The sequence below is a fragment of the Physeter macrocephalus genome, chromosome 16 (genome assembly GCF_002837175.3).
Source record: "Physeter macrocephalus isolate SW-GA chromosome 16, ASM283717v5, whole genome shotgun sequence".
NCBI classification, from domain to species: Eukaryota; Metazoa; Chordata; class Mammalia; order Artiodactyla; family Physeteridae; genus Physeter; species Physeter macrocephalus.
In genome coordinates, this window is record NC_041229.1 from 86,686,207 (window position 1) to 86,714,169 (window position 27,963).

Consider the following 27,963-nt stretch of genomic DNA (forward strand, 5'->3'; position numbering starts at 1 on the left):
ATGTCAAAGCAGAGTGGACTGAATACAAATTAGTACATGAGACAGAGGTTTAAGAGCGCCCCCGAATCCCCTGTACCATCATCTCCTCCAGATTTGAGCTTCTGCTCACTTTGCTCTTACGTTCTCCATTCCTGCTGGTGTCTTTGGGGAGCAAGCCTGGTGCTTTTCACCTGAAACAGCCTCTAAGTTAGAAAGAACAGTCACCACCAAATCAATTCCTCATCCATTAACAGGTTGTCTCTGTTCTCGAGACACAGGCATAACCTGGTTAGACCTGTTTTGTTTGAACACTAACGTGTGAGTTGGCCAAATGCAAATGAGCAAATGTTTGTAATCCTTTATTTTATTTTTTTAAAGGGCCCAGCAGCCAATCAGAAGAGGGGGAAGTGACTTAGGGAATTCCCGGTTGGTGGCTTATTGCTTAACATCTTACAAAATGATTTAAAATTATTGTCATGTGCATTGATCTTCACTCTGATGAGAGCTCAGACGTGATAGCACTCCTGGTTCCCTGTCCCTGTAGGAGCTGGTGTGAGTGTTGCTCGCTACCTCCCCGCCATTCACTACAGCTATTGGATTTCCCACCCAGAATCTTTAGGTAAATGAGGTAAGTCCTTACTTTTAAACCTTCTTTTGAATCTGGAATTCAAACACCTGAGTGGAAAGAGAAACCTGCCTTGAATCAGACAGGTGAAAATAAACCAGACTCCCGGAGGCAGCTGGCAGGAAGTGAAGCTCGCCTCAGCTGTGCTTTCCTCACTGGGTTGTCTTAGGATTTTATTTTGGAGGGCAGCAGGGAGACTTTGGATGTTATCTGTGAACTCCCTGCATGGAGTCTGGTCTTCGATCACCGTGAATTTAAAAGCCCCCTGGTTTCCCTCTCTTTCTGTGACAAAGCCATTTCCCTGGATTGAATTCTGAAATTCTGAAAGCTGGGGATACGTTCTTCTCAGTGAAGAACTGGTTGGCTGAATAGCTATTGTGGCTCAGGGCACATGTTCTCACTTTCTAGAGATGTCTTCTGTTGGTAGTTTTTCTGACTCATTTCATTAGTTGTAGAGAAAGGCAGATTATCTTCAGTATATTCTGGTGTTGGAAGATGGCTGGAAACAGGCAAGGGTGTATGCACCCACATTGGAAAAAGTGGTCAGGCAGCCCAGGAAGGCAAGGGTTTTGAGGAGGGCTGAACATCTTTGTCCAGAAAACAAAAAACAAAAACAATTTTGGCAAAGAATTTTGTCATTTCACGTGGGGACGAACTAACCCTTTGTTTGTTCCATGATGGGATACTATGACCAGACAGGCAGATGTGAGTCAGCAGCCCCAAATGCTTTCTAAGACAGGGGCTCTTTTGATTTTGTTTGGACACGATGGAGAAGAATTGGCCTATGTGTGGATAGAACTGGAAACAGTGGGGAGTTAATCTTCTTGCTGGTAAATGACAACGCCGAGTCAGGAAATTGACATTTTCACCATCCGTCTTTGCCAAGATTTAGGATACTCCTGGGATTGTGGGAGCATGTGTCTTGTTATGATGAAGCATAAGCTTCTGTGAGTCTAAGTTCACAGGTGTCTTGCTGGTTATCTGCACTGACCTTAGTAACAGGGATAAAGTGAGTGAGTGTTTGGACTGGAGAACTTTTCAGTGGAAGGTCTAATTCAGGAGCTGGTTCCATAGGCGTGGCTGTGAGGATGTGTTTAGATAGAGCCTTTCACTGCATAAAAGCGTAGTTGGGTATCATGAGTGGCCATGCGCTAATTCCACTGAGGTCAAGGGAAGAGTTGATTTCCAACAGGAGAGATGAAGTCGTGTTATTGGGAAGAACTTCAGGGGTAAGAGATGCTACCAGGAAAGGCTGTTAAGAGATTTTAAGAATGCTTTTATGGAGCTCTATAACAGTGAATAATCTTTAATTCTTAAAAAGAAAAAGAAAAGGGCTTCCCTGGTGGAGCAGTGGTTGAGAGTCCGCCTGCCAATGCAGGGGACATGGGTTCGTAAGAGATGCTACCAGGAAAGGCTGTTAAGAGATTTTAAGAATGCTTTTATGGAGCTCTATAACAGTGAATAATCTTTAATTCTTAAAAAGAAAAAGAAAAGGGCTTCCCTGGTGGAGCAGTGGTTGAGAGTCCGCCTGCCAATGCAGGGGACATGGGTTCGTGCCCCGGTCCGGGAAGATCCCACATGCCACGGAGCGGCGGGGCCCGTGAGCCATGGCTGCTGGGCCTGAGCGTCTGGAGCCTGTGCTCCGCAACAGGAGAAGCCACAACAGTGAGAGGCCTGCGTACTGCAAAAAAAAACAGAAAACAAAAAAAAAAAAAAAAAGAAAAAGAATGACTTTAATAGCTGCATTTGGAGTTTGCAGAAGGCTCCATTTATCCTCTTTTTGAGACCTAGAATTCTGAGACTATGAAATAACTCATCAATTCCATCTTATAATCTGAATTCAGGTAGGATCACATTATTCCTACACCATCACTCATGGCTTATATGGATAGACTTTAAAAAACAGTGGGAACATGGAATGAGGGTCATTTGGAAGTGTATGATCACACTTGAAAAAACAATAAATATAATGGAGACAATCCTCCATGTTTCCAAACCATTTTACAGAGGTATTTTAGAAGAAAGTAACTTTGAGGGAGCAACCGTGCTGTAAGTTCTCTTGTGTTACTGTTCAAGATGGCGGCATTAGTCGAGACCTTTTTAGGGTGGTTGTGGGTAGGGTGATGCCTTTGATCCAGGCCTCATATGTATGAAAGATCTCAAATTCAATTATATTTGTTCTTTTGTGTTAAAAAGCATCTATTTGTTAAATTCAAACAACCCCCTTTTGATTTTTTTCCCCATTTTAAAAACATACTATGAGCTCCCCCAAATGGAAATGCCTTGGGCCTTTCTGGACCTCTGAGAAGCCCTACATTCACACTCATGATTCCACCTTTATGCTCCCATTAATTTACCAACTTTATGCAGATCCTCTTTCATTACCTTTTTTGACGACTTCAAAGGCTGAGACAAAATGGAAAGTGAGAAGTTAAAATATTTACTCAACTGCACTCAGTTAGCTAATTGGAAACTGGAAGGATCTCATGTCAGGTCCTAGGCCAGAAAGTGAGTGCTTCGGGTCAAAGTTCATTTCCAGGAAGTAGAATTTAGCTTTCTGGAATCTTGTAATGTTTTACTTTTCCTCATCCCCACATATACCTCCACCCCAAAATTAGAGTTAGCACTGGCCTGTGTTCTTTGCTTTTTGAAAACTCAGTGTAGGTACCCTGTTTAATGTTAAAGCATCAAGCCCAGCCATAGAGGTTTATACAAATCGTTAAAAAGTGATTCAGTCTTTCCCCCCCTTCCTCCAGTTGGAGTCCTCCTTAAGTCCTTTTGAAGAGATGGGATTTTCAAAGACCTCTGGGAGATAGGGTAGGGTGGATACCAAGAACGCTGTGGTAGAAATTGGTAACACACTTGAGAAGCAACGCCACGGTTTGAAGGAAACAGATATAAAGTCGGAAGCTGATTTTCGGTGATACCTTTTTCGGCCGTTTCAGCCTATTTCTCTCGTTAGGGTTCCTCTCCGGTAGAATTTAAGTGACAATCATTTCTGTTGTGGGATGGGCCAGTCTGGAGGATTGGGCTCCATGTAGCCTTGGTGTTTGAGACCATGCTTCTAATCCTGGCTTTGTTACTGGGTAACTGACCCTGTGAGGCTGTCAGCCTGGGTGAGCCACGCCGGCACTGTCTGAGCTGGGGGTTGTCACCTGAAGGCAGAGGCAGGGAGGCAGCCGTATGGTGCTGGAGTTCTCTTCAATCTATTGCTGAATAACTGAAGAGACAGGGAAGATAATAAACTTTATTTAATGTTTTCTTATCTAATTTTCCATAATAGCATTTTAAATCATAGGATTCGTTTTGAGGAGCTGCCATTGTGCTCTTACTAGACATATGTGACTATTACGTTTATTTAAATCGGACAGGGTTTTAAGGCCCAGACTATTAAGCTGTGCAGGAAACAAAGAGTGCAGTGGGGGAGGATGGCTTCCCACAGCAACTAATGTTAGGATGGGACATATGTTCAAGCTGAGTGGCTTTGATGTCGGGAAGCTGAGATGTGCTGGAGTAGAAATTTCCATGGATCCCTCAGAGTTATTTGATAAAAAATTTATTGGATGTCAGAGGGGGGGAAAAAAGATATTTCTTTAAGAATCTTCCTTGAAGAATTCCAGACTCACGTTTTTGAGTGATTGGAGCATGGTGTGGGCAAGGCAGGGTGCCGGACAGTCATGCGACTGGCAGTCAGGAGACCTGGTTTTGTAGTCCCAGCAAAGCTGTGTTCCCAGAGCAATACCCTCCACCTCTCTGGGCTTTTGTTTCCTCATTTGGACAAAGGAGTTTGAACCCGATCATCCCTAAGATCCACTTCGGCCCTCAGAATCTGATGACCCGGGGAAACTAGCTACGCCTAGAGGTCAACAGGTTTAGCTTGAGTCTGTGAAAGCTGAGAATGGGGTGGGAGATGGCTTCCTAAGGATGAGACAGGAAAGAAGACCAGTAGGAGCCCTTAAGTGGCTTCCTTGGGGTCTTCAGAATTTTGGCCAAGGGATGTACCTGGTGGAGGTACTAAAGACTAGATACCTTTACTAGGGGTGCTTGAGCTGTTCCCATGACAACGTCCCATCTTTATCAAATGCCTCATTTATCTGAAGTTGGTGCTAGTGTAGAATTGGATGCAGCTGACTGTTTTGTGACCACTGGGAGCCATTGGTGTACACGGGTAGGCACTCTAATGCTGTCTTCTGTAAAACACGGAAGCAGCCGGCTGAAAAGTGAACACTCAGGACCCCGTGGAGGCTGCTCAGCTTGTGTGGTGCTGATCAGGTTGTTTGACTGTCCAGGAATTATTGGGTAGATTGGAGGGACATGGACTCACTTCTCCGAGAGGAAGACCCGAGGGGTCATCAGAAGGGGAACCTGGCTGGCCAAGCCACTGAGCAGCCCACCTGGAGAGCCTGGTCTTCCCAGAGGCCCTTGGCCCGAATCTGGAACAACCAAAGCTTGCAATAGGGTCAAGCAGGATGGCCCATTTAAAGAGGCTACCAGGGTTTTAATTGGCCTTGTTTTAAAAGAGATACCTTGTAAAATACTTCTTTGAAAATTGATTTCACTAGCACCTAAGCACACTCTGTCTTCGGTTTGTTTTATGGGGCTGAGCCCCTTGTTCTGGTTCATTGGATTCACATTATCTCTTCTCTTCCAATCTTCCCCCACACCCCGACCCTTAGAGCCTCCTTCCTGTCCTTTCTCAGGAGCATCTTCGTTGTTATTAAGGGTATCTTCCTATTTATTTAAAATGTGGCCAGCAGAGGTGCATTCCAAACCTGCTTTCTGAAGAAAACCAAGCCCCAAATCAAAAGGAGCCAAAATGCTTCCTATAATATTTTGATTATTGGACTATTAGACCGCCTCTTGAACCCCACTATTAAAATAACTATTTTTACTTTTGTAGGAACTTGTCTAGATGTACAATTTCTTTGATGTTTTTGTAATTGTGTTGAATTCAAAATTTCCTATTCTGTCACATCCCCCTCACTCTATATTATAGACACCACATAAACAATCTTGGGGGCTAGGTCTTTATGGGTTCAATTGTGGATCTGAGAAATTTTAGTCTGCCTGCCAGCCCTTTCTTTGCCTGATGCAGACTTCTTCCAAAAGTCTATTGAGTCTTTTTTGGAATATGAAGAAGGTCTTCTTCTTTTGTGTATGACAGTGGAGATTGGAGCATATGACTGTCTCATAGAGATTTTTTTGGGGGGGGGTCCCTCTTAGGAACCTTTAAAAAATTCCCTCAGTAGGGCTAATGATATATCCTATTGGATGAGGTAAGTGGGGTCTGAAAGGTGAAGATTATTTCAGTCTTGTCTCCAGGGTGACTACTGACAAGATGTTTTCTTTACAACAGACTTTAGTTTATTATTTTTCAAAATAAATTTATTTATTTATTTTATTTATTTTTGGCTGTGTTGGGTCTTCGTTGCTGCATGCAGGCTTTCTCTAGTTGCGGCGAGAAACTAGACAAAGCCCTAGTTTCTCTTCGTTGCAGTGCGCGGGCTTCTCATGGCGGTGGCTTCTCTCGTTGTGGAGCACGGGCTCTAGGCGCGCTGGCTTCAGTAGTTGTGGCACATGCGCTCAGTAGTTGTGGAGCATGGGCTTAGTTGCTCCGCGGCATGTGGGATCTCCCCAGACCAGGGATCGAACCCGTGTCCCCTTCATTGTCAGGTGGATTCTCAACCACTGCACCACCAGGGAAGCCCCTGAAAAGGACTTTAGATTTGGCCCAAATTCAGCCTCGGTCTCAATTATATCCACTGAGAAAATCAGAGAGCACCTAGCTTACCTTTCACTTGTCTTGACTCCATTGGCCAGAGCCTGTGGATTGAGGAGCGTTGGTGAAGAGTAGACTTTGGCTGCTTATGCATCTGAAGGAGCAGGAGGCTATGAGTTTTGTTGCCTGGAAGCAGCTGGAATGTGGTACAAAGAACACGGAGGTTAGAGTCAGAATACCTGGGTTCACATTCGACTCTGCCACCGAGTAGCTGAGTGACTTTGGGTGAATTATGTAAGCTCAAGAATATAAGTTCCTCGTCTGGAAAATAGGGTTAATAACATCTGCACAGGCTTTGTAAGGATTAAATTAGACAAAGATTCTGAAAGCACCTGGACAAATGCTTGTGAGGAAACAATTAGTAATTTGTGGAACGGAATTGGAGGGTCAGTGCTCAACATGGGTGTTTTCAGTGAGGCGCTATTGAGTAAGAGTGGCTGATAATAATTCTGGAATTTTGTTTTTCAAAGTGATCGATGTTGGTTCTGCACTGTGACCTTGGGGAAGAACTGCAGTGGGGTTTTCAGTGGGGAAGGTAGGCAGCAGGGAGATGGCATGAGCCATGTGAAGCCGGGAACTCCAAATGGAGCCTTGGGTTGAACTGGCTGCAAACCACCACCCATGGCAGTTCCAAGGAAGACCTGGGGTAGGTACATAGCACGTTTTTATCCCGTCTTGATGCCTGGCATGTAGGGGCCTCCAAAAGAAACTGATCTCCCTCCCAGCAGTTCACATGATTAACTGCAACTTTATATATGTTGCCCAACCCTTAAATTCTTGAGGGTCTCCAGATACCTACTGGCCACTGCAGCTAAGGCATTACTTACTCTGGGTATCCTAGAGGCTTTAAAAAAATTCCTACTTATTTTGCCAAGGCACTATAGGGTCTGCCTCCTGTAAATTGTTCAGCTGAGGCTTCTGGCCATGTGGAAGTGGTCTCAAGAGGCTATTTGAATTGAACAAGCAGTCCTTGCTGTAAAACAGCAAGTGTTCCTAACCTGGGATCCAAAGATCTCTTAGTGTCCATGGGGAGAAATCTGAGGGTTTGTGAACTTGGATGTGGAAAAAAAATTACATGTTTATTTTCAGTAATCTAACTAAAATTCAACATTCAGTGTGAATTCAATTCAATTTCAATATGAATGTAAGCAAAACTCCTCAGTAGCAATAGCTGTAACTGATTGGCACCAGGAGAAATTACAGATATTTTCATATCATGTTATACTTGTTACAGATGTCTCAAAATATCACTATTCATCTCTACTTTGATATTACGGAAGTTATTGGACCTGCACTAGATGTTCTTGTTTAATGTACTAATAAAGAAGCCCATATGTTATTATGATATCACACATTTATTTTTAAAGTATTTTGGTAATTGTATTTCAAGATAAACTTCCTTTCTAATCTTATTATTTTACTTTGTCATTTTAAAAGCATTTTTTTGAGAAGGGGTCTATAAGCCTCAGCAGACTGCGTAAAATGGGTCCATGGTATAAAGAGAAGGCTAGGAATGCCTAATTTATAGCACTCTCTCACACAGAGCTAATGAAATGACTTCTGAACAGCAGTAGCTAATAGATGGTCTCTGTCGAAATGGGGTGTATTTTCTTCCCACCCATCATTCTTGCCTATGGGTAGCTTTGGAGTTGTCGAGGGACCTTGGCATAATGAAGATAATAATCATAATAACAACAACAATAACAATAGCTAACGTTTGTTGAGTGCTTGCTGTAAGCCAGGTGCTGTTACAGGCATGTTCGATGTCGTATTTCATTTAATTCTCCTAACTACTTTAGGAGCTTTAGACAGAAAAGCTTTAGACAGCAAAGATTCCCCCTGCCTTCCATGATGATACAGCAAGGGTACAGGTGAGGGCAAAAGTTGGGACTGACCCCTGGGACAGGGCCGGTGTCAGTGGGATAGAGCCACCGCAGTCACACAGGGTCCAACACTTAAAAAGCACCTGTGCTTCGTTTAATGCTCTGCTGTGGCTGTCTTGAAATGCTTAATACATTTGGAACAAGGGGTTCCGAATTTTCCTTTGCACCCAGCCCTGCAAATTATGTAGCTGGACCTCCCTCTGGATGTGATGAAATTCTTCAAACATGTGACAGGTCCTGATGCTGGGAAGCCAGCAAGCCGGGAAGTTGCTGGGAGAGCCCCTACATATTCTCACCGTGCTCATCTAGCTGACCTTGGGTGTTTTGAGTTGGTGAGTTGGGTCATTTTGTTTGAGTGTCAAAGGTGTCCACTGAAGAAACGGGAGGGATGGCTGAATAATCGGCTGGAAGGGATTTGATTCCTCAGAGAACATTTCTGATAGGCAGTTGCTTGCCTTGTTGAGGAGTATTTTCATTTGTTATTTTCCAGCGGGCTTAATCCACAGGCCAGTGAGCTAGGAGGAGCGGAGCAAAGTGTGTTTTGGAAGGAAAAATGAGGCTTGGGTTGCTGAGAGTCTATTGTTCTTGTAGGATGACACTAAAAAGGAACGCGGCTTTCTTGTCTCTTGTCGTTTAATGATTGCCTGTACGAAGAGAAAACCCTACTTCTTCTAAAGAGGAGATCCTCTAATTCGTGAGAAAATTCAGATATTATTTGTTTCTTAAGTTGCAAAGATGATACTGGAACGAGTCTAACGAAGTTCTGTCTGTGTTTTACGGCTACGTTTTTTTTTTGTTTGTTTGTTTGTTTTAATAAACTTATTTATTTATTTTTGGCTGTGCTGGGTCCTCGCTGCCGTGCGCGGGCTTCTCACTGTGGTGGCCTCTCCCGCTGCGGAGCACGGGCTTCAGCAGCTGGGCTCGGTATTTGTGGCTCGCGGGCTCCAGAGCACAGGCTCAGCAGTTGTGGCGCAGGGGCCCAGTCGCTCCGCGGCATGTGGGATCCTCCCGGACCAGGGCTTGGACCCGTGTCCCCTGCACTGGCAGGCAGACTCCTAACCACTGCGCCACCAGGGAAGCCCAAACTGCTGCAGGGTCATGCGCCTGGTGGAGGACGGGGAGGACTTCCCTAGAGTTCGGCTCTGAGTGATGGAATGCAGGCTCCCAGAGTGACACATTCACAGTCCTCCCCTTGTGGGTGTGACGTCCACAACACAGCAGGTCTGACATCAGGGCCTGTGTGTGACAGCTCAGTCGTCAGATGCTTTTCCAAAGGAGGCATAATTTTCCCTTAATTTTTCAACAGTTTGTTTCCTTGTTATTACTATTGCTCTTTTATCATGGCTAATAAGTCTGAGGTGGCTTCAAGCAGCCAAGCCCAACTCCTGAGTCAATCTGGGGCTTTCAACAGGAAGCCAGGCTGAAGTTTTGACAAATGGATTTGCGCGGCGGTGAACTGGTGCTTCTGTAGCATCCACACTGATGGACACTAAGAGAACTTTCATGTTAGGGCACAAGCATGCTTAGTATGCCTCTTTTTCACATTTAGGGAAAAAATTAAAGGATCTGTATTTAAAGGATCTCAACTTCAAAAATAAAAGTATGCGATCCTAAAGAGACATCCTCCTTGTCTTTGGACATAACAAGGATCCATTTTCAAAGCTACAAGAGTTGTATTGCACTTTCCTTCCACACTCCAATACATTTATTATAATATATCCAGTCCATTTACTAGCTCTGTGTCTTTGGGTAAGTTGCTTAACTTCTCTGTGCCTCCTTACCTGTAAAATGGGGATAACATTAGTACCAACATTTGAGGCTGTTGCAAGGATTGAGTGAGGAAGTTCCTGTAAAGCCTAGCTTAATTCCTAGCACATCATAAACACTCAATAAATATAAACTATCATCCTCGGCATAATTTTGTCTGTTGTTTTGTAATTATACAGTCTGTGAGATTCTAAATTGGTGGCTGTTGATCTTTCCTTGGCTGGGTCATCTTAGTCTTTCTCTGGGAAGACACCTGAATCTCAACATGGTCAAATCCATTTTCCCAGTCCATCCCAACCCCTCCCTGGCTCCGCTTCCCACCTCTTACCTCCCTCCACCCTTCCCGCATTCTTGCGTCCTTGGTCTTATTTATTTTTCAGTCAACTGAGGGTGTTGTTAAATCTTTTATTTTTCTGGCTGCCCAGTTTGGTTCCAAGGCACTCCACTCCCTGCCCTGCTCATGACAAGAATGCTTGGGAATGTTCAGCCAGCCATGTCCCTCTTCTGTCGGAACACCTTGTTCGTAACGTTCCTTGAGAAGCGGCATTTCCGAGGCCTTCCCCCACTGCTGTGACTCCCCCATTAAGCCAGTGGTCTGGTGATAATGAAGGCCCAACAGCTGAGAGAAAGCTGAGGGGAGGTGGTCATCTCGGGGAACAGTGAGCCTTGCCCATGTCCTAGGCTTTCTGCTCAAGGCTTAAAAAGAGATATTAAGAGGCTTCTTCTGACACTGTGTGTTGAAGGGTGGGTGATGATGCCACTGCTTAATTAGTATTGTCATGATCTCCATTTGAGTGATTTGTTTAGCTCTTTGTGGCCCTTTTTGGCTTGAGCTCCTCATGTGATATTGACAGACTGTTGAGAAATGAGATCACGATGATGCTTGAATTAATGCAGGCATCACACTGTGAACATCTTAGGTCCTTTCCACTGGGGACCTGGCACATCAAGTCGCTTGGCGGGACATGAGTGAGTCTATACATCTTGCCTTGGAGGTAGGTATGGCTAACCTCCCTTCCCCACTGGGAAAGCTATGGTCCAGGGACCTGGAGTTTTCAAACTATGCTTGCTGCTCAGGGCTAGACGAAGAAGTCTTTGGGAGAAGCAGGCTGAGTCTCTGCTTAGGGAGGTACCCATAGGCCACACCTACTACTTGAACCATATTGACTTTCAGAAGTCAACCATTTGGAAGAGTGTGGTTTGGGTTTTGATCATACCCCAGCAGCCCCTTCTCTGCCCTTGTTTATCTGACTCAGGATCTTAACCTGGGCTGGCTGGAGGCTGGCCATGTCATTCTGCAGATCTTGGACACCCCTCAGCACCCTCACAGAGCCAGCCGATGGAAAAGTACCGTGTCTTCTGGCTCCTTGGCCCTGCCAGCTCTGGCTGGCCTCTTCGATACCACCTTTTCTTCTGAGGGAGTGGGAGGGTAGCATCCAAAGTGAAAGCGCAGGTTTTTCTTTGATTTTTATAGGAAAAACAAATTGGCATGAACGCTCTGTCAAACCAGCTCAGGCTGTTTGGGCAGATGCCTTTCTTTGCTTTTTTCTGTTTATTTTCCAACAAATCAATGCTTAACTGCGTTGTTATTGGAGCAGAGCAACAGGTGCAAAAAAATAACTCTGCTGCCAACTCAAATGCAAAGGTAGGGCTTATACCCTCTGGGAGGTATTCAGAAGATAACAGAAGCCCCTGCCAGCAACTGAATTAACAGCTCTGTTTACGGTGGGTTTTATGTTAACCTGCCCCTAACCCTCCGACACATAAACACACCATTGTCTCGGGGAGAGACATTCAGCCATCCAGACAACCAACTGCTTTATTCTGCCCTGAGTGGAGATTGGTTTTGGCTGAGGCTGCTTCGCGTGAAACTCATGGCTGCCAACTCCAGGTCTTGGTGAGGGTTTCCTGTGAAGGTGAGGGCTTGGGGTTGCTGGAGAGAGGAGGATCAGTCCTGTTTTTAAATGGAGTTAAAGTTCTTTCCAAGCTTGGTGATTTCCAAATGCCAGAGCAGGTTGCCAGGCTCTGTCTCCTCTTGCTCCATGGAAACCCCAGCAGGAGATGGCGAATGTGGTCAGATGATTTTGGAAAGAGCTACTGTTGCTTTCAGAAGTGGTGTCCTCTCTGGATAGTCCAATCGAGCAGGGCAGCTTCTGGGTTTTGTTCACTGTTGAGCCCCCAGCTCCCAGCACGGTGCCTAGCATCTAGTAGACGGTCAAGAAATATATATTAATTGGAGGTGATACATATTTATACCTGTGGGACAAACATTCCTTGATGATTGTTTCTCTCTGCTGAAGGCTAAGATACTAATTTTCTTCGGTATGAGGTCTGAAATCCAAGGTGGTTAAGTAAACTTTGGAAGAGCTGAGGTGGGCGGGGGTTGGGGTTGGGGGTAACGGGTGACTCAGCCAGCCATGAGATTCCCTTGATGGAAATAATCATTACAAAAATCCTCTGCAAATGCTGGCTTTGTTTGTTCGGCCTTCGGAGACTCATACTTGTAAGTTCGTTGAGCACTGTTGCATTGAACCATTTGGTGGTACTGGACATTAGGAACAGCTTTATTTCAAGTTTGCAGATAATACAGTGATAGAATCTCCGCAGATGAACTGGAGCTTGAGTTCTTTGCATTGAATGTATTGTCTCTGACTTTACAAAGATTTCCTGGTGTTTATGGGTGTTTCTTTTCGGGCTGATATCTGCTGGAGTTTGTTATCTTGTTGTGGGAAATCGAGGGAAGGCAAGTAGATGAATCTTTGGCCAGAAGCTCTCAGCTGTGAGAGTGCTTAAGGATTCGTGAAGGGAGGGTCTCAAAAATGTAGATTCTGATTCACGGTCTGGGCGGGACCTCAGGAAACTTCAAATTTAACTTCTCGGGTGATGATGATACAGGTGGCCTATAGACCAACCTTTGAGAAACACGCGTGCAGCCTCATCAGCCAGGTAGGAGAATAAGCACCATAAATGTAATCCTCTAGTCCCCATACCTGTACATTTCCAAAGACCTACAGAGACCTAGGGTCGTAAAAGTAGGCCTGGTTTCTTGTTTGTTTGTTTTTTGTTTGGGGATTTTTTTGTTTTTTCTATATGATCTTTACTTTATGATTATTTGGTTTTAGAATAGAGATCGAGGATTAGTGGGGAGAGAGATACTGAGGTTCAGGGTGGTGGGGAGGATGGTGAATTCTTCACTGCGTTGCCAAACAGAGGTCCAGAATGATTCTCCTGGATGCAGCATGATCCCTACTTTAGGTGCCGATGGAGAGGGACAGTGGGGCCCCTCCTGGTGTCACCATAGGAAAACTAGGCAACACCCATGTCAAGTAAGAGCAAGAATAGAATCTCTCAGGCCTTCTCTCAGAGGTCGGAGTAGACTTGTCTCCCAATCCTAACTCCACTGCAAAGTTTTTTTACATTTCAATCCAACATGAGTGCAAGAGATATTTTTTTTTTTTTTAAGGATCCATGGTGTCCATAGATTTGCAGGGGTCAGTGGATGGTCTTTAGAGGGCCTGGGGCCCAGAAAATACGTGCAAAACCTGGTGTGCATTTTGAAGAGGAGAAAACCCTAGTTTCTCTTGAGGTCTCAGAAGACTCTGTGACCTTTTATGCTTCAAAGCTTGCCCTATTTTTCTTAGTTTGTCATATCTGAACGAGATTGATAAAGGCTCCTGGGGTCATGAAAGGTAATCTTGTTTTTTGATCAACTTTGGTGCCTCTCCACTGTCAGTATCTGCATCTTGTCTGGATCTGGCACCAACACTGATAAAGATCAGCCTAATATGTATATTTCCAAATGGCTCATAGTCAGTAAAGTGTATCTATAATGGATCAACTCTTGGCCTCCCAATATGACATCATTGCTCATGAAAACGCTTGAAAGCCCAGGAATAATGCTTCTGATGTTGCCCCTGGGAACATGAAATGTCTGTTTCAAAACACATTATGAGGGTATGCAATTACCTGTGATGTAATCCCGAGAGGATCAAATACATTCCCCAAGCTTGATTCATTTGGAAAACACAAATGATTGTCTGTATTACATTCAGTTAGATTTCACATGTACTTGAATTTTCTTTTCTCCTCGTTGGGAGTAGTTCCTTGAAATGACAGTCATGTTGAAACAGGAAGTCAGTAATCTGTTGCAACATCCTTCAGGCAAATGCTGTGAATTCACCTGCTGGTAACTTTGATTAAGGACCGAGAATGGTTGGGATATTACTGTCATTGCAAAAGTAATTATTTGCAATGTCTAATTGCTCCTCGGGCCTGAGGAGTAAAAATACTAACACAAGGCAGCCAGGTCTGAGGCCATTTGGGGATGTTGTGGTTGAATGTATCAAGGAGCTGGGAAGAAGGCAGACCATGGCTTTGACTCTCAGTCCCCTGGGGCTGGGAACAGGGAATACAGGCAAAGCCCTGCTTACGTTACGGTCTGCTCTGTGGTCCTGGTGGCTCCCAGTGTATCTTTACCCTTCCAGAAAGAGCAAACCCTACTTTCTGGACTGAGAGCTAATTCAGATGAAGCACAAAGAATTATGGACCAGTTTATTTCCAAAATAAAAATGACTTTACTGAGTTATAAAGGAGAGTTTATATTATATATGTGTGCAAATATGCTCATGTATATATATGCATGTAAATATGTATGTATGTGTATATAAATATATAGGTGTATAAATCTGTAATTAATGGCTAAAAGAGTAAAACTGGCCCAGCTTTCATACCCTAAATATTCCTACCTGAGTAGGTAGGACATGAATGAAGACAGATTTCTACCCTTTCATTCTAAAAAGAACTCTTGAATATATTGAGGAGAGTGATGGCTTCAGGTGGCTCTGGCAAAAAGGAAAAGGGTTTCAATCAGGGTCACCGCACGATTGAATGAACCAGAGAATTTTGTAATCTTGAAGAAACCTGGTAAAGGTGTGAGGCCCCAGATGACAGAGGGAGAATGCTGTGAGTATTTATGGAATGGGGATATGGGTGAGGATGAGTTGAAGGCATCTTTCTTCTCTGGCAAAACACCCCCTTCTCAGCAGAAAGTTCCCAGGGTTTGCTGCTAGACACTTGGAGTTTGAATTCTCTTCTAGCTTCAATTCTTTCGAAACCGTGTGAGCTTGAACAAGTCATCCAACCTCTCTGAGCCTGGGATAAACCATCTGTTAAATGACATAATGCCTTACAGAGTAATTGTGAATATTGACTGAGATAATGTATTTAAAACAATTAGCACAGAGCCAGCACACTTTCGATGTTCAATAAACCCTAGCTACTATAGTATAGTTACTATTATTATTACTATTATTTTTTTAGTTTTCATTTTTACAGCATCTTGTCCTAGGTCTCAGTAACCTCACCACAGAGCAAAAGACACACCTTGCTCCAGATAAGCGAGCCCGAGCTGGGCTGCGTTTGTCTCTGCTGGCAGGTTCTCTCTGTGTGTTTAAGAAGAGAGACCAGTGGAGCAGTTCTTGGCCTTGGTAGGGGTCCCGAGACTGGGCAGAGCCTCCTGGGTTCTGGAGTGCCTGACTCTGGTCCCTTGTCAAAGTCCCAGTGGTGCCCCCTTCCCCTCGTTTTTCTGTCCCTATGAGCTCAAATCCCAGACCCCCTTCTTCCAGTAAATGAGCAGTTCATGTGCTAAGGGACCCTGTAGGATAGAGAGATCCTCTGGCCATTCTCTGCCAGGAGCTCCCACTTTGGATGTGCTGCTCTCCTGTGCAAACCAGCCATGGTGTGTGAGAGCACAATGCCGGGTGGTAACCCAAGGGCTGCCGAGGTGTGCCCTTCCACTGCTCCCGGCAGCCTCAGGCAGCGTGTGTCTCGTGGGATGAAGGGGAGCAGGAAGGATGCATGCCCAGAGGGGCGGAGCACGGCTTCTGTGAGCAGGGGCTGAGAGATGCTGTCCATAGCTCAGCCTAACGGTGCGTCCACCCAGCAGCCCAGGATGGGGAGTGGGGAGGCACAAGTCCAGCCCTAGGCTAGATTGTGCCAGCCAGCTGGGATTGCTGAATATGATGTAGACAGTGGAAATTAGAAGCCTTGCTTGGAGTGAACTTAACCCTCAATTTCCTCCTTGGAGACTCAACAAAATAATAGCCACAACACAATAAAGAAATGATAATAATGATTATAAAAACCAGCTAAAATTTACCAAGTACTTAATATGTGTCAAGCACTTTTCCAAGCACTCTACAGGTATCTCCTCATTTTGTCTTTCAACAACCCTTTTCATAGCATCTATCAACACTTTTCATACCGTTCTATCAATGAGGAAACTGAGACCTTCAAGAGAAGTTGACTCACTTGTCCAAGCTTGCCCCATTAGTAAACTGGCAAAGCCAGGGATTGAACCATGGCCATCTGACTCCAGAGCCTGGAGCTCCCCACCATTACACCATCCTGCCTCTGAAGGGTCTAACCCGACCCCAAGAATGTCGCCCGAACCAACCAGCACAGTTTAGAGAGAGATCCCTGGGCAGACCCCATGATAACTGCTAACATTTCCTGGGTACTTGCCACGTGTGAGATAATGTGTGAGAACTTTACATTCTCACACATTAAACATTCTCATTTAATCCGCACATCAACTCCATTTCCCCCACTTTCTGGCATAGGGGGAAATTGAGACTTTAGAGAGGATGGTACTTCCTCAAGGTCAACACAGCCTGCCAAGGGGCAGAATCAAGATTTCGCCCCTCACCATCTGAGCCGCTGTAAGAGCTGCCCTCCAGAAATGCAGCAACGCCGGGCTGTTTGAAGCCCCTCGCACCTTGAGTGCGGCCTTTCAACCCAGATGTTAGTGGGCCTCTTTCTCGTGCATTCCCATTTGCACCACTGAGCAACAGCTAAAATGTGAGACTCTTAAACTTTAGGGTCAGGCCAAGTGCTCTGATGGCCTCCACCCCGATCCATTGGTCCTCCCTGTGCGTGGTGGTCAAGCTGGTGCTCGAAGGGAATTTAGCCTTTGATGAAGGTCTGGTAGAGAGGGTACAGAGGTGGTAGATCGCCTTTATGCGTGGGTGGCCCACAAGTGGTCTGAGACCCTAGCACCTTAGGGCTCTGTGGGAATTTGTGTTTAACCCCGAACTGCCACTTCATAAAGTAGGGGAGTGAAGAGTGTCTGTGGCCACGCCAGCACAGCACGGTGCCGTCTCTCTGCCAAAATGGGTTCGGACTGGTCAGACCTTAGCGGCCCATTGTTTGCCAGGGAATTGCTGCCTAAGGTGGAATAGGTCCTGGCTGGAAGGCTGGCATGAGGTTCCGTCTACTGTAGTCGACTGGGTCCCACGCGTGGCTCCGGACTTCTGTCGCCCAAAGTGTCAGTTGTAGAACAGTCGTGTAAAGGGTGATGCCTTGGGCGAATGTGGGGGTCAAGACAATCACAGGGGGCGAAAAGTTCCCTCCGATTGTTTGTATACACGAAGGGGGGGGGGTAAGAGAATGCAGATGGAAAAACGCTGCATCACCCACGTTGCATTTCACTCTTTCGGTTTGAATTAAGATTTACCTTTTTTGGGGTGTGCAGTTTTTAATAGCCCAGTAGTAATTTGTGCTGTGTTCCCAGAATACATACCACGCGGGAACAGACAAAGGCGGGCCCTGATACCCAGTGCATTTTCTTAAATTTCCACCTAGGAGGCAATTACCTGGCATGACCAGGCACTGTGCTGGGGACCTCGCAGTCCCTTATCTCAGTCAGTCCTCCAGCAAGCCTAGGTAGTGATACTTAATGCCATTCCTGGGAGAGGATATAGCAGCTCAGAAGAGATAGAAAACAGTCCAAGGTCACCACACCAGCAAGATCAAAGCCTGAGCTGTCACCTCCACAGGCTCTAATTTGACTGGTGTTCACAACTGGGGGTGATTTGGCTCCAGGGGACATTTTTCAGGGGGGTGGTGGGTGAGTGCTGCTAGAATCTAGTGGCTAGAAGCCAGTGATGCAGCTAAGCATACTGCAATGCACAAGTCGCCTCCGCAACAAAGAACCATCCTGGACCAAGATGCCAGTCGTGCTGAGGTTGAGAAACTGCTTTTCACCCCTAGAATTCTCCCTCGAGCTGGAGATGAGGCCAAATAGATCCTTTCCCCAGCTTGCTTTTGGCTCGAAGGGTGGAACCTTCTTACTTAGGCTCTGAATTTACTTCTTCCAATCTTGGAAGAAGTAAAATGGGTTAGAGCAACACCCTGAGAACTGATGTTTAAAGAAAGGAAAAGAAACTGATTTTAAATGAGGGCATGTGTTCTGGCATCGGACTAGGGACCTTTAAATCCGTGATATTATTTATCCTTCCAAACAGCCCTTAGGCTTGGAGGACATCCACTTTCCCCAACTTACCCTTTGAAATCAGTGAAGACACTGAGCTGGGAAAGGGTAACATACTCAAGGTCATGTGGCTGAAAGATGGGGAGCCTGGATTCCAACCCAGGCCTCAGAGATTCCAAAGTCTCTACCTCCCACACTTGATACATTTTTCTTTTGAAAGAAAATAATAAAAGCTATGCTGAAGGTAAAGTAGAAAGCTTAAAGAGCAGCATTGAATAGTTCCCTTACTTTTTAATGAAAAGGGTTGCTTTTTATACCCCATAAAGTAATCACCATGTACCATAGAAAGTTTATATTCATATATGGGAGTGTGGGTGAGTTGATTATAATAATGCTTTTTTTTTTTAAAACAATTCGCAAGGCACATTTATTATCCATTATCTCATTTGATCTTTTCAACAGTCCTGTAAGGCTGCTGGGGGGCAAATGTCCTCATTTTACACCTGAAGAGCTGGGCCTCCAAGGGGGGTAGGACTTGGTAAAAGGCCATCCACCATGCTGGCCCCGAGGTGGGGGGCCTTTGGTGCCCACCCTAAGGGCGCTGTCCCTGCAGCCCCAAGCTGGGTTGAAAATACTGATCTTCTTTCCTCACAAGCCCGGGTGACCTCGCTGAACTCTGACTCACTAAGGAATAAGCCACATCAACGCTTTTATGGGCAGTAACCATTTACTGCGCCCTGTAAAAAAGGGCCCCTCACCCTGCCAGCTGCTTTCCCTTGGAAAGAGGGTGCCGGCGGGGAGCGCGCTCAGCCTCCTGGGGGGCCAGGTGGCGACCAGGCAGCTGTGACCTTGTAGTCCTCAGGGCTTCTCTGTGGGTTGAGAGTTCTGGATGCCTTGTGCTGAGAAATGATGTCTGCCCGGAGGAAAGGGGCTGGTGGGCATTCGGTCCTAAGAGGAAAACTGGCCCACATGGTCATGTGACATTTATTGAATTGTTCCTTAGTACCCACTCGGCTCTCTGCATGCACAAGCTCATTTGATGCCCACAGCCCTCTGCGTCTGGGTTGTTCCCATTTTACAGGACGGGAAAGTGAGGATCAGAAAGATTTAGGCTAGACAGACTTGAACTTGCTCAAGGTCACCCACAGCGATCAGGGGAACTAGGATCTGAGCCCACCTCTCCCTGACTTCAAAGCCAGGCGTTCACGCCTCACACCACCCTGCCTTCTAGTTTTTCGGGAAGTGGTGAGCAGGAGGTCTGGGCCTGCCGGCTGAGGAGGTGGGTCCTAGTTGGCCCCGGCAGGACTGGCTTCCACTGAAATGGCCACTTTGAAACAGCCCTGTGGGCAAACCCTTGTGAAAGAATTTCAGGGAAGCCTCCGCTGCCCACCCCACCCTTACGCACAGCCTGGAAGGCAGACGGGCTGGGCTCTGAGCTGCAGCCCCTTCAGGGTTAAACAGTAACCTGTCTACTGCTTGTAGTTGAGCAAATGCTGGCAAGGAACAAGCCCGGCCTTGAGCAAACAGGAGCCGGTGCCATGCCTCCTCCCTCCACCAGCCACCCCTCTGGGGACCTGGAAGTTTTCTTGTACCTTGGAGTCCCCCATTTGATTTCTTAGCTTAGGGCAATTGCTGTAGAAAGCTCGATGGGAAAAGGCCCAGTTCCTGTGAAGGAGAAGGCTTGACTTGGGTTGCTTCTCTCTGACAGTGAGAATCAAAGAGATTTCTGGAAATGAACTTAAGAAGCAATTTACCTTCTTTAAATTTTTGCACGGGGAAACTGAGGCCCAAGGTTGCTTCTGGTTTGGGTTATCCAGAGATGTAGTCGCCCTCCTCCTCATAATACCTACCATGCGGTCATGTCCTACTTTGTGCCAAGTGCTTGAGGTATAGGAACTCGTTTAAGCTCCAACCAATACACATGGTACGTATGATGACCTGTATTTTGCATAAGAGGAAACTGGGGTTCAGAGAGGTTAATGACTTTTGTTCGACTTAGTACCAACTTTAGCAGGTAAGTGTGAGAGCGTGGGATAAACGTCTGCTCCTTCTGACTTCAAAACTCATCTCTATGGCACCACTACGTAGAATCCAGCTCTGCCATCTCCGCACCCTGTGGTCTGTTACAGTGTTCATTATTCCCACCCCGTCTTTCCTTCTCCTACCTTCTACTTAGGCCTAATTATTTGCCAAACAACCAGGATGATGATGTTAATAATCATGATAAATGTTCCTGTTTAGCCTAGTTCAACTCGTAATCACTGCTCTATCCCTGGTCCCTAAAACTGCGCCCAGCCCATTGCAAGGCTGATAAATATCTGTTGAATAAATGAATACATGAATGAATTTTTATGCCTTTTCCAGACGCCTCTTCTCCCCTCTCAAGCCCTACATAGAACCAGAGGAGCACTAGCTAAATTCGAGGGAAGGGTTTTGAGGGATGGAACCACTCTGGCTGGGCAGTTTCCAACTGGGGGAGGTTGGTGACTCGTGAAGAAGCAAGATTTCCCCCATACAGGCAGAAACATTTCCATGATCTGCTACTCTAAAGCTAGACTCTTCTCCCTACCCGAACATTTAGAAAGAGCAGGTTACCCTTAGAGGCCCTGGGTAATGCTCAATCGTCCTCTGGAAACAAGCTGTTCATCCTTTGGATGATTGAACACACTTCTGGGGCTTTGAGTCTGAAAGGTGGAGGGCGCCTGCCTTGAGGGTAGGAACATTGTAGATGCTGGACGACTGAGGTGAATATTTCTAAAGTGTAAAAAGTTTACGTGGTTTAAAAAACCCAAACAGCCTCATGGAAGAAAGCCTCTTCTGGGTCCTTTACTGAGAAAACTAGCCCTCAGACTGAGAAAGTCAGCTTCAGATCAGCTTTGAAGGCTGCGGTATTCTCCAGGTCTCTAAAAGGAGAGGGAATATGGGGCTGAATTTTTACCAGGAAGGGGCAGTGTCTTGTCCCCAAAAAACCAACTGATTTCTAATATTATCACGGAGCCAAATACTTGAAAAACTGTAGGTCAGATATGGCAGAGGTCCTCCAAGACGAGCCCATCCCGTGGCAGACATTTGAGCTGAGGAAATTTACTGGATGCCCAGGTGTAGGCTGCTCAGATGTGTCGGGACTTGTAAATGTCTGATTTCAGGTCAGAGTTCCTGCACAGGTGCCGGGTCTGTTCTGCTACCCGTTTGGGTTTTCATTGATTGAAATTTTACTTTAAATAAAAACCTCTTTGGCATTTTCACTTTTGTCAAAAAAAAAAAAAAAAAAAAAAAAATTGGCTGCTGGCCAGACTCACCCAGTGAGCAGGTATTACCTTTTCCTCCCGTTTCATTCCCGATCAGAGATTATTCATTTGTGAATGGGTGGCTGTAAAAACTTGCCTCATGCATATGAAAATCGAACCTGGAAATTTTTAATTGCCAGTGAGTTTTGCTTTTACTGAAAGGGCTGTGGCAACATGCTTCGCAGGCAATGGATGGAAGGACCAAATTATTTCTTCCTTCCTAAATTCACTCTATGATCTATACTCTCAAATGACGTCTGTCCAAGAGGCACTGGCTGAACGGCCTGTTTGATCCCCTTACAGATCATGATTCTGGAAGGAAGTGGTGTAATGAATCTCAATCCCAGCAACAATCTCCTCCACCAGCAGCCGGCCTGGACAGACAGCTACCCCACGTGCAATGGTAAGGGGCCGCGCGCCGGGGTCAGTTTCACTCCCTATGGGGATTCTTCCTCGGCTTTAATTAGGCTTCGTTTCCCAACTTAATGAAAAATACAGGTTTTATTCAGTCGGGGGGTGTGGGGACCAGGGGGACTGGAGAAAACTCTTCTTCATGCTGGAGGTCCTCACAGGCCCCCCAGGGCCCCAGCCAGAAGCCCATTTGAGATATTCCATGGTTTTCTCCCGATATTCAAAGGTCCAGGTTGGTAGCCTGGCAGAGAGGGTGATAGAAGGGGCACCCCAAAGGAAGGCCAACTTTAATAGTGTTGGCTGGGATATCAAGATAGGATAGGATGGAAAACTGTGTGTGCGTGTGTGTATATGCGCGCGTGTGTGTGTGTGTGTGTGTGTGTGTGTGTGTGCGTCGCCTGGAAGCGTGGAAGTTAAGGAGAAGAGAGTTATAGCAGCTTAATCTTTCTGTTTCATTTTCCGGTGACCTCCCTTGGTAAAGGGAGGGGAGAGTTGTTAGGAGACCATGTGCCTGCCTTTGGTGCTTTAATCTCCAATTGATTGATTAGAAGAAGGGGGGCCTGGAGGTGGGGCTTATAGAGGGTTTGGTGATCAAGCCCATGGCTTACTGTAGAAGCCAGACCGAATAAAGTTGTTGCTGAATCAGGGCACCGCACCCCACTGTGAAGGTGTTCAGTTTGCGTAGACTGCTGTGCACTGAACCGCAGTGGATGTGGGGAGCTCTAGGCCTTCTCCCACCCCATACCTGCTGCTCATCCCCTCCCCAGAGACTCTGCTGCGCTTGCTTCCCTTGAGAAAATGGAAATGGGCCATCGGTGAGCAGAGTCCGGAAGCAGCAGTGGGAAGCTGGCGGAAGGGGTGCATTCTCCAAGAAGTGGCCGATCGGTGGGCAGCTCCGCCTTCCAGTTTGGAAGCCGAGCCACACGTGGCTGAAAGCGGGGGTGGGTGACCTTCTCTTATTGATCTCCTGTGCTTCTGAACTCCTGCCTTTTCTGGGCATGAACTTCCCTGTGGCAGGACTCAGATTCCTTGTGGGGACCTCGAAGGATGATTCCAAACAGGGAAAAGCTCTTTAGGCTGCAAAATCTTCGGGATGCCAGGCCCTAGGACCCTCGATTAAGGCAGCATCCCTCTGGTTTGCTCTGGAGTGTAGTCAGCAGGGAGTGGAATTTAAACATCACTTTTTTACTCTCTAACTTCCAGAGGCCCCAGAGAAGGCCCAGCACCTGGTCATGATTGATGGGGGAGGCCAGTTGAATGCCAGAGAGGAGCTGAACTCATACGATTTTCAGTGCTTTTCCCAAAGCTTCAGGAATCCGATGAGTCGCCTGGCTGATGGGGAGTCTCCCCTGGTCAACTTTAGCCACAATTCTCGGGTTCTGCCAAGTTCTAACAGGCTGCGCTATCAGGAGACATCCTCTCATGGGGGTCATGTGACACTGAGAGAAGAAACTACCGCAGGCCTGGTGTGGGCTTATGGAGGGTTGTTGTCTCTTGTTTACAAACCCGGAGCTGCACGGTCATAGCAACACAATTAATTAAAAAATAAAAGAACAAAGACTTGGGGAGCTGCAAAAAATGTAGCCCACCCTTAAATAGCTGTATTGGTGGGACGCCAAAAAGTCGGGAGGAAATAGAGACATCCGGTCTAGGCTCTGTGTGTTGGTGTATTAGGGAATATTTCTATGGAATTAAATTTTGGGACTAGATTCGTCCAGTCCCTGCCCCTTCCCCCTCCACTGTTGGCTTCTCCTTTAAGGCCCAAGCTGAGGGTTGAGGCCTGCTTTTGTATGGCCATGAGGAATAAGGAGTAAGGCACATAATATGAGTGGCAGGTGGGACCGGGTTGTAACATTCCCCCTTCAGCCTTTCCTCCTGGGGTGTTGAGGGCTAGGCCATAGGCATTATGGCGATCAAAGCTTTTGGAGCTCTGTAGCTCCTTGCCATTCAAACTGTATCCACTGACCAGCATCATAATCATCCTGGGGAAGCTTGTTAGGAATGCAGAAACTCAGGCCTCACCCCAGATCTATGGAATCAGAATCTGCATTTGAACCACATTCCCTGGTGATTCATAATCACATTAGAGTCTGAGAAGTACTGATCTAGCATGACCTTGAAGAAAAAGTTAGGGACCATTTTCTTTTGCTACCTTTTCCTCTATTGGTCCATCCTTGAGTTTGTGGGAATATCTGTGTGTCATGCTCAGCTGGATTTCCCCTCCTTCAGCTTGGTGGGCTATAATAGGGTTTTCCCCTTGTCCTTGCCCCTCACCTTGCCCACTAGAGAGCTCCTTCCCTTGGCCCATGCTTTCAAGGGGATCGTAAGGTCTCTCAGTCTGGTTACATGCCGCCAGAGGCTGGTTCTCTGTTCTCCATCCCTCCAGGATTTGGGGCTGATTTAGTCATGTTCTCTTAAGTGAGTATGAGAGTCACATACATAGGTGGTTAGTCCATAGTGAGCTCAGTAATATTTATTGGCTTGAATGAACTCCTCTTCTTCACCGGTACTTGAATTAACCATCTTGTGAATACACCTCACAACTCTTCCAGGTTCCGATGTTATTTCTTCTTCAGCCCCAAATTTACTAAAGAAAGAGAGAGACAGTACCTATGATGGCAAAGTCTCTGAGGTAGTTTTTATGGGAGATACAAGGATGGGTAAGACAGAGTCCATGACCTTGAGCATACAATTTACAAAGGAGAACAGGACTGTAGTTAGAGACCCATCGGGAGAGGCAGAACATGACAAATGTCATTAGGAGAAATGTAAAGTGCATCTCCTGGAGATTCAGAGGACAGCAGCCCTCAGCAGTCAGTCAGGGGGGGTCTGCGATGGCTTTATAGGGTGGTCAGGGTCGGCAAGCTGGGTGGAAATTCAACAGGGAGTGATAGGTAGAATACAAACCGGGCTGAAAGAACAACATAGAAAAAAGGCAAAAGGTCACTTGAGGAATAGTTAGTGAAGAGCCTTAATGCCTGGCTTGGCAGTTTGGGGCCTAATTTCAGTGGATGAAGGGAAATTGCGGAAGGTAGCTGAGTAGGGAAGTGACATCCTAGTGGCTATAATAACCGGAATGGGGTGGGAGGATGTCAGCATATGAATCATCTGGACCGCTTTGGGGGGCAGCAAAGGCATCACAGAGAAAAGAACCTGAGTCTCAAGCTTCATTTTTGGTTGAAAATGGTCTGAGTTTTGGGTATGTATGTGTATATATGCATGTGTAAGAGAGAGGAATAAATGGGAGAGAGGGAGGGAGAAGAAGGAGAGAACTATGTGGGTGTGGACAAGAAGCTAATACTCTGTTGAAACTGTAGCAGTGCTTTAGCTTTCATGCTAGTTTGTGGGAGGTGGGGAAAGAGCTCATGATCTCAGAGCATTTCAAGTGTTGTGTCCTCATCCAGAGCTCAGGGATAAGTATATGGAGAACAAAATGAAGATATACGGAGGCTGAATGATTGGCTCCCACCACAACTGGGGAAAGAATTGCATTTCCTAGGCCTCCTCTCCAGAGCCCATCTCACGCTCCAATCCCCACCGAGGCACGCAGAGGGTGGCTGTGATCCCTGTGACGTCTGGCAGCCAGAGGGGCATCCCCATGTCTGGGATCATGCTCGGAAACAAACACGGGTCACTCACAGGGCCGCCTCCTGTTTTGCAGTTTCCAGCGGGTTTTTTGGAGGCCAGTGGCATGAAATCCATCCTCAGTACTGGACCAAGTACCAGGTGTGGGAGTGGCTCCAGCACCTCCTGGACACCAACCAGCTGGACGCCAGCTGCATCCCTTTCCAGGAGTTTGACATCAACGGCGAACATCTCTGCAGCATGAGTCTGCAGGAGTTCACCCGGGCGGCGGGGACAGCGGGACAGCTCCTCTACAGCAACTTGCAGCATCTCAAGTGGAATGGTAACTCTTTCTCTGTCTCTGTCTCTGTCTCTCTGCCCAGCTAGGAACCATCTGGGAAGAGCAGAGACTCCACAGCTGGCAGGGTTCCTGTTTAGGGACATCCAAGGATGGTCTCACCTCCAAATTACTGTTTCCTGAGCCAGAGAAGTAGAAGGGAGGTGAGAGGACAGGTTTGAAGCCTAGGGTACAAGGTGTGTCTAATCCCATACAAATCCAGCATAATGTAATTCTCTCTACATGGTTAATTTTCAAGGAGACAAAGGTTAGCTGGGTATTCACAGGATACTTGGTACTCTCAGAAAACCACTTCTTTCCCTTGCAAATGGGGTTCGATTGTTTCATTCCCAATCCCTTGCTTGTTAAGATCATCATGGCTATTTTTTAAAAAAAATTTCTACACCTAGGTTCTTAAGATGGGACGTAAGTGTGGTAAGAAAATAGGCAAAATTAGATCTAGTTTGTTTTTCGGGAGGGGAGAAAGCTTACGATATTACAACAGAGTTTTAAAAGGTCCTGAATCGAAAAAAGGCTTAAAACGAATGGTCTGGACACGTTTGGGATGTTTCTGCAGTGATTTCTGGGATTGGTGCTGCCCTAGAGCCCCAGGTGTCTTTCCTGAGGCCTCACCTAGCACATAGACAGGCACCGTTTAAAGGCTGTCCATTGGTGATAGTTTATTCACACATGCACGCGTGCTACACTGGCTTGTAAGAGCTGGTAGGGTAGACAGCTATCTTGCAGAATGCCCTTGACACTGGCCTAAGGTTCTTGCCCTTGACACTGGCCTAAGGTTCTTCTGATAATGGTTATAAAAAACTAGCTCCTCTGAGAACTATTTTGGAAAGCAGTGATATGTACGAATAGTGAGCTGTCCTGTCCACATCACAATGGGCATGTCTGTCTAAGCAGAATCTGTGTCTGGGCATGTAGCTGGGGCTCTGGGAAGCATGAGCTCCAGGGCTATGAACCAGATTCAGATCCAGATAGCTGCCATCAACACTGAAGAGAACCCAGCGTCTGGCTTTGGAGCGGGCAGAAGCGGTGGCCATCTGAGATGACCTCATTCAGCTCCTGGGCACTCCCTACTTCCCATCCACCTCACAGAGGTGGTTGCTCATTTTTCTTTTACTAGAACCAAACCAAACAAAGCTCTAAAAATAACCCCCAGGCATCTTCAGAAAGAGCAGACTTACACTTGAAGAATTAAAAATATTTACCTCCCCACCTCCAATTAAATCCACTCCTTTAAAGCTTTGCCCTGATTGAAGCGTAAGGCAGGGAAGCGTGGGAGGTGATGTGGCCGTCCTTGACCTTCCACCTTTGACCTTCCATCTTTGGCCTTCCATGACTTGCATGCTGCTGGTGCCTCTGAATGCCTAGTGTCCAGATTTCTCACCTTTGTTTCGTTGTTTGCCTTTTTGTAGACATTCTACTAACTTACATTTATTGAGTAGTTACTTATACAAGGACTCTAAGTGAATTGATTCATTTGGTGACCTTATGAGAAAATAAATATTGCACCCATTTGACGGGGGCAGTTTTCATCTGGGAAAACTGAAGGTCAGAGACATTAAAACATGACCCCTGCTCCTGAGATATTTATAATCTGGATGGGCAGGAAAAACATATGAAATGAATTCACACGTGTATATGTGCTTTTTTTTTTTTTTTTCGGTACGCGGGTCTCTCACTGTTGTGGCCTCTCCCGTTGCGGAGCACAGGCTCTGGACGCGCAGGCTCAGCGGCCACGGCTCGCGGGCCCAGACGCTCCACGGCATGTGGGATCTTCCCGGACCGGGGCGCGAACCCGCGTCCCCTGCATCGGCAGGTGGACTCTCAACCACTGCGCCACCAGGGAAGCCCTATGTGCTTTTATATATGATCCATCTGGAGAAAAGTTGCCAGGCATAAATAAGGGAAGAATCACTGCACTTATCGAGACATAGCTCATAGATTAGATCTAATCAAAAGGGGTTTGATTAAATTTAAGATCAAAGAAGAATTAAGGTGGTTTTCCTTGTGTTTCCTTTGCATTTTGTATCAAATCTTAGTATGG

General features: G+C 46.3%; 1 protein-coding gene across 3 annotated transcripts in view; it reads left to right on the forward strand.

The window, feature by feature from the left end:
• The first annotated feature begins 447 nt into the window (after positions 1-447).
• Positions 448-27,963, forward strand: part of EHF (ETS homologous factor) — a 38,886-nt gene continuing 11,370 nt past the window's right edge. For 2 of the 3 annotated variants that reach the window (XM_024118921.2, XM_055091552.1), the window contains exons 1-3: positions 476-598; positions 21,893-21,992; positions 25,662-25,907. In XM_024118921.2, the coding sequence (XP_023974689.1) occupies positions 21,896-21,992; positions 25,662-25,907 (343 nt within the window). In that variant the 5' untranslated portion in view covers positions 476-598; positions 21,893-21,895. Of the gene's footprint in view, positions 608-21,892; positions 21,993-25,661; positions 25,908-27,963 lie in introns of all 3 variants that reach the window. The other variant, XM_007123478.3, reaches the window with a different exon arrangement.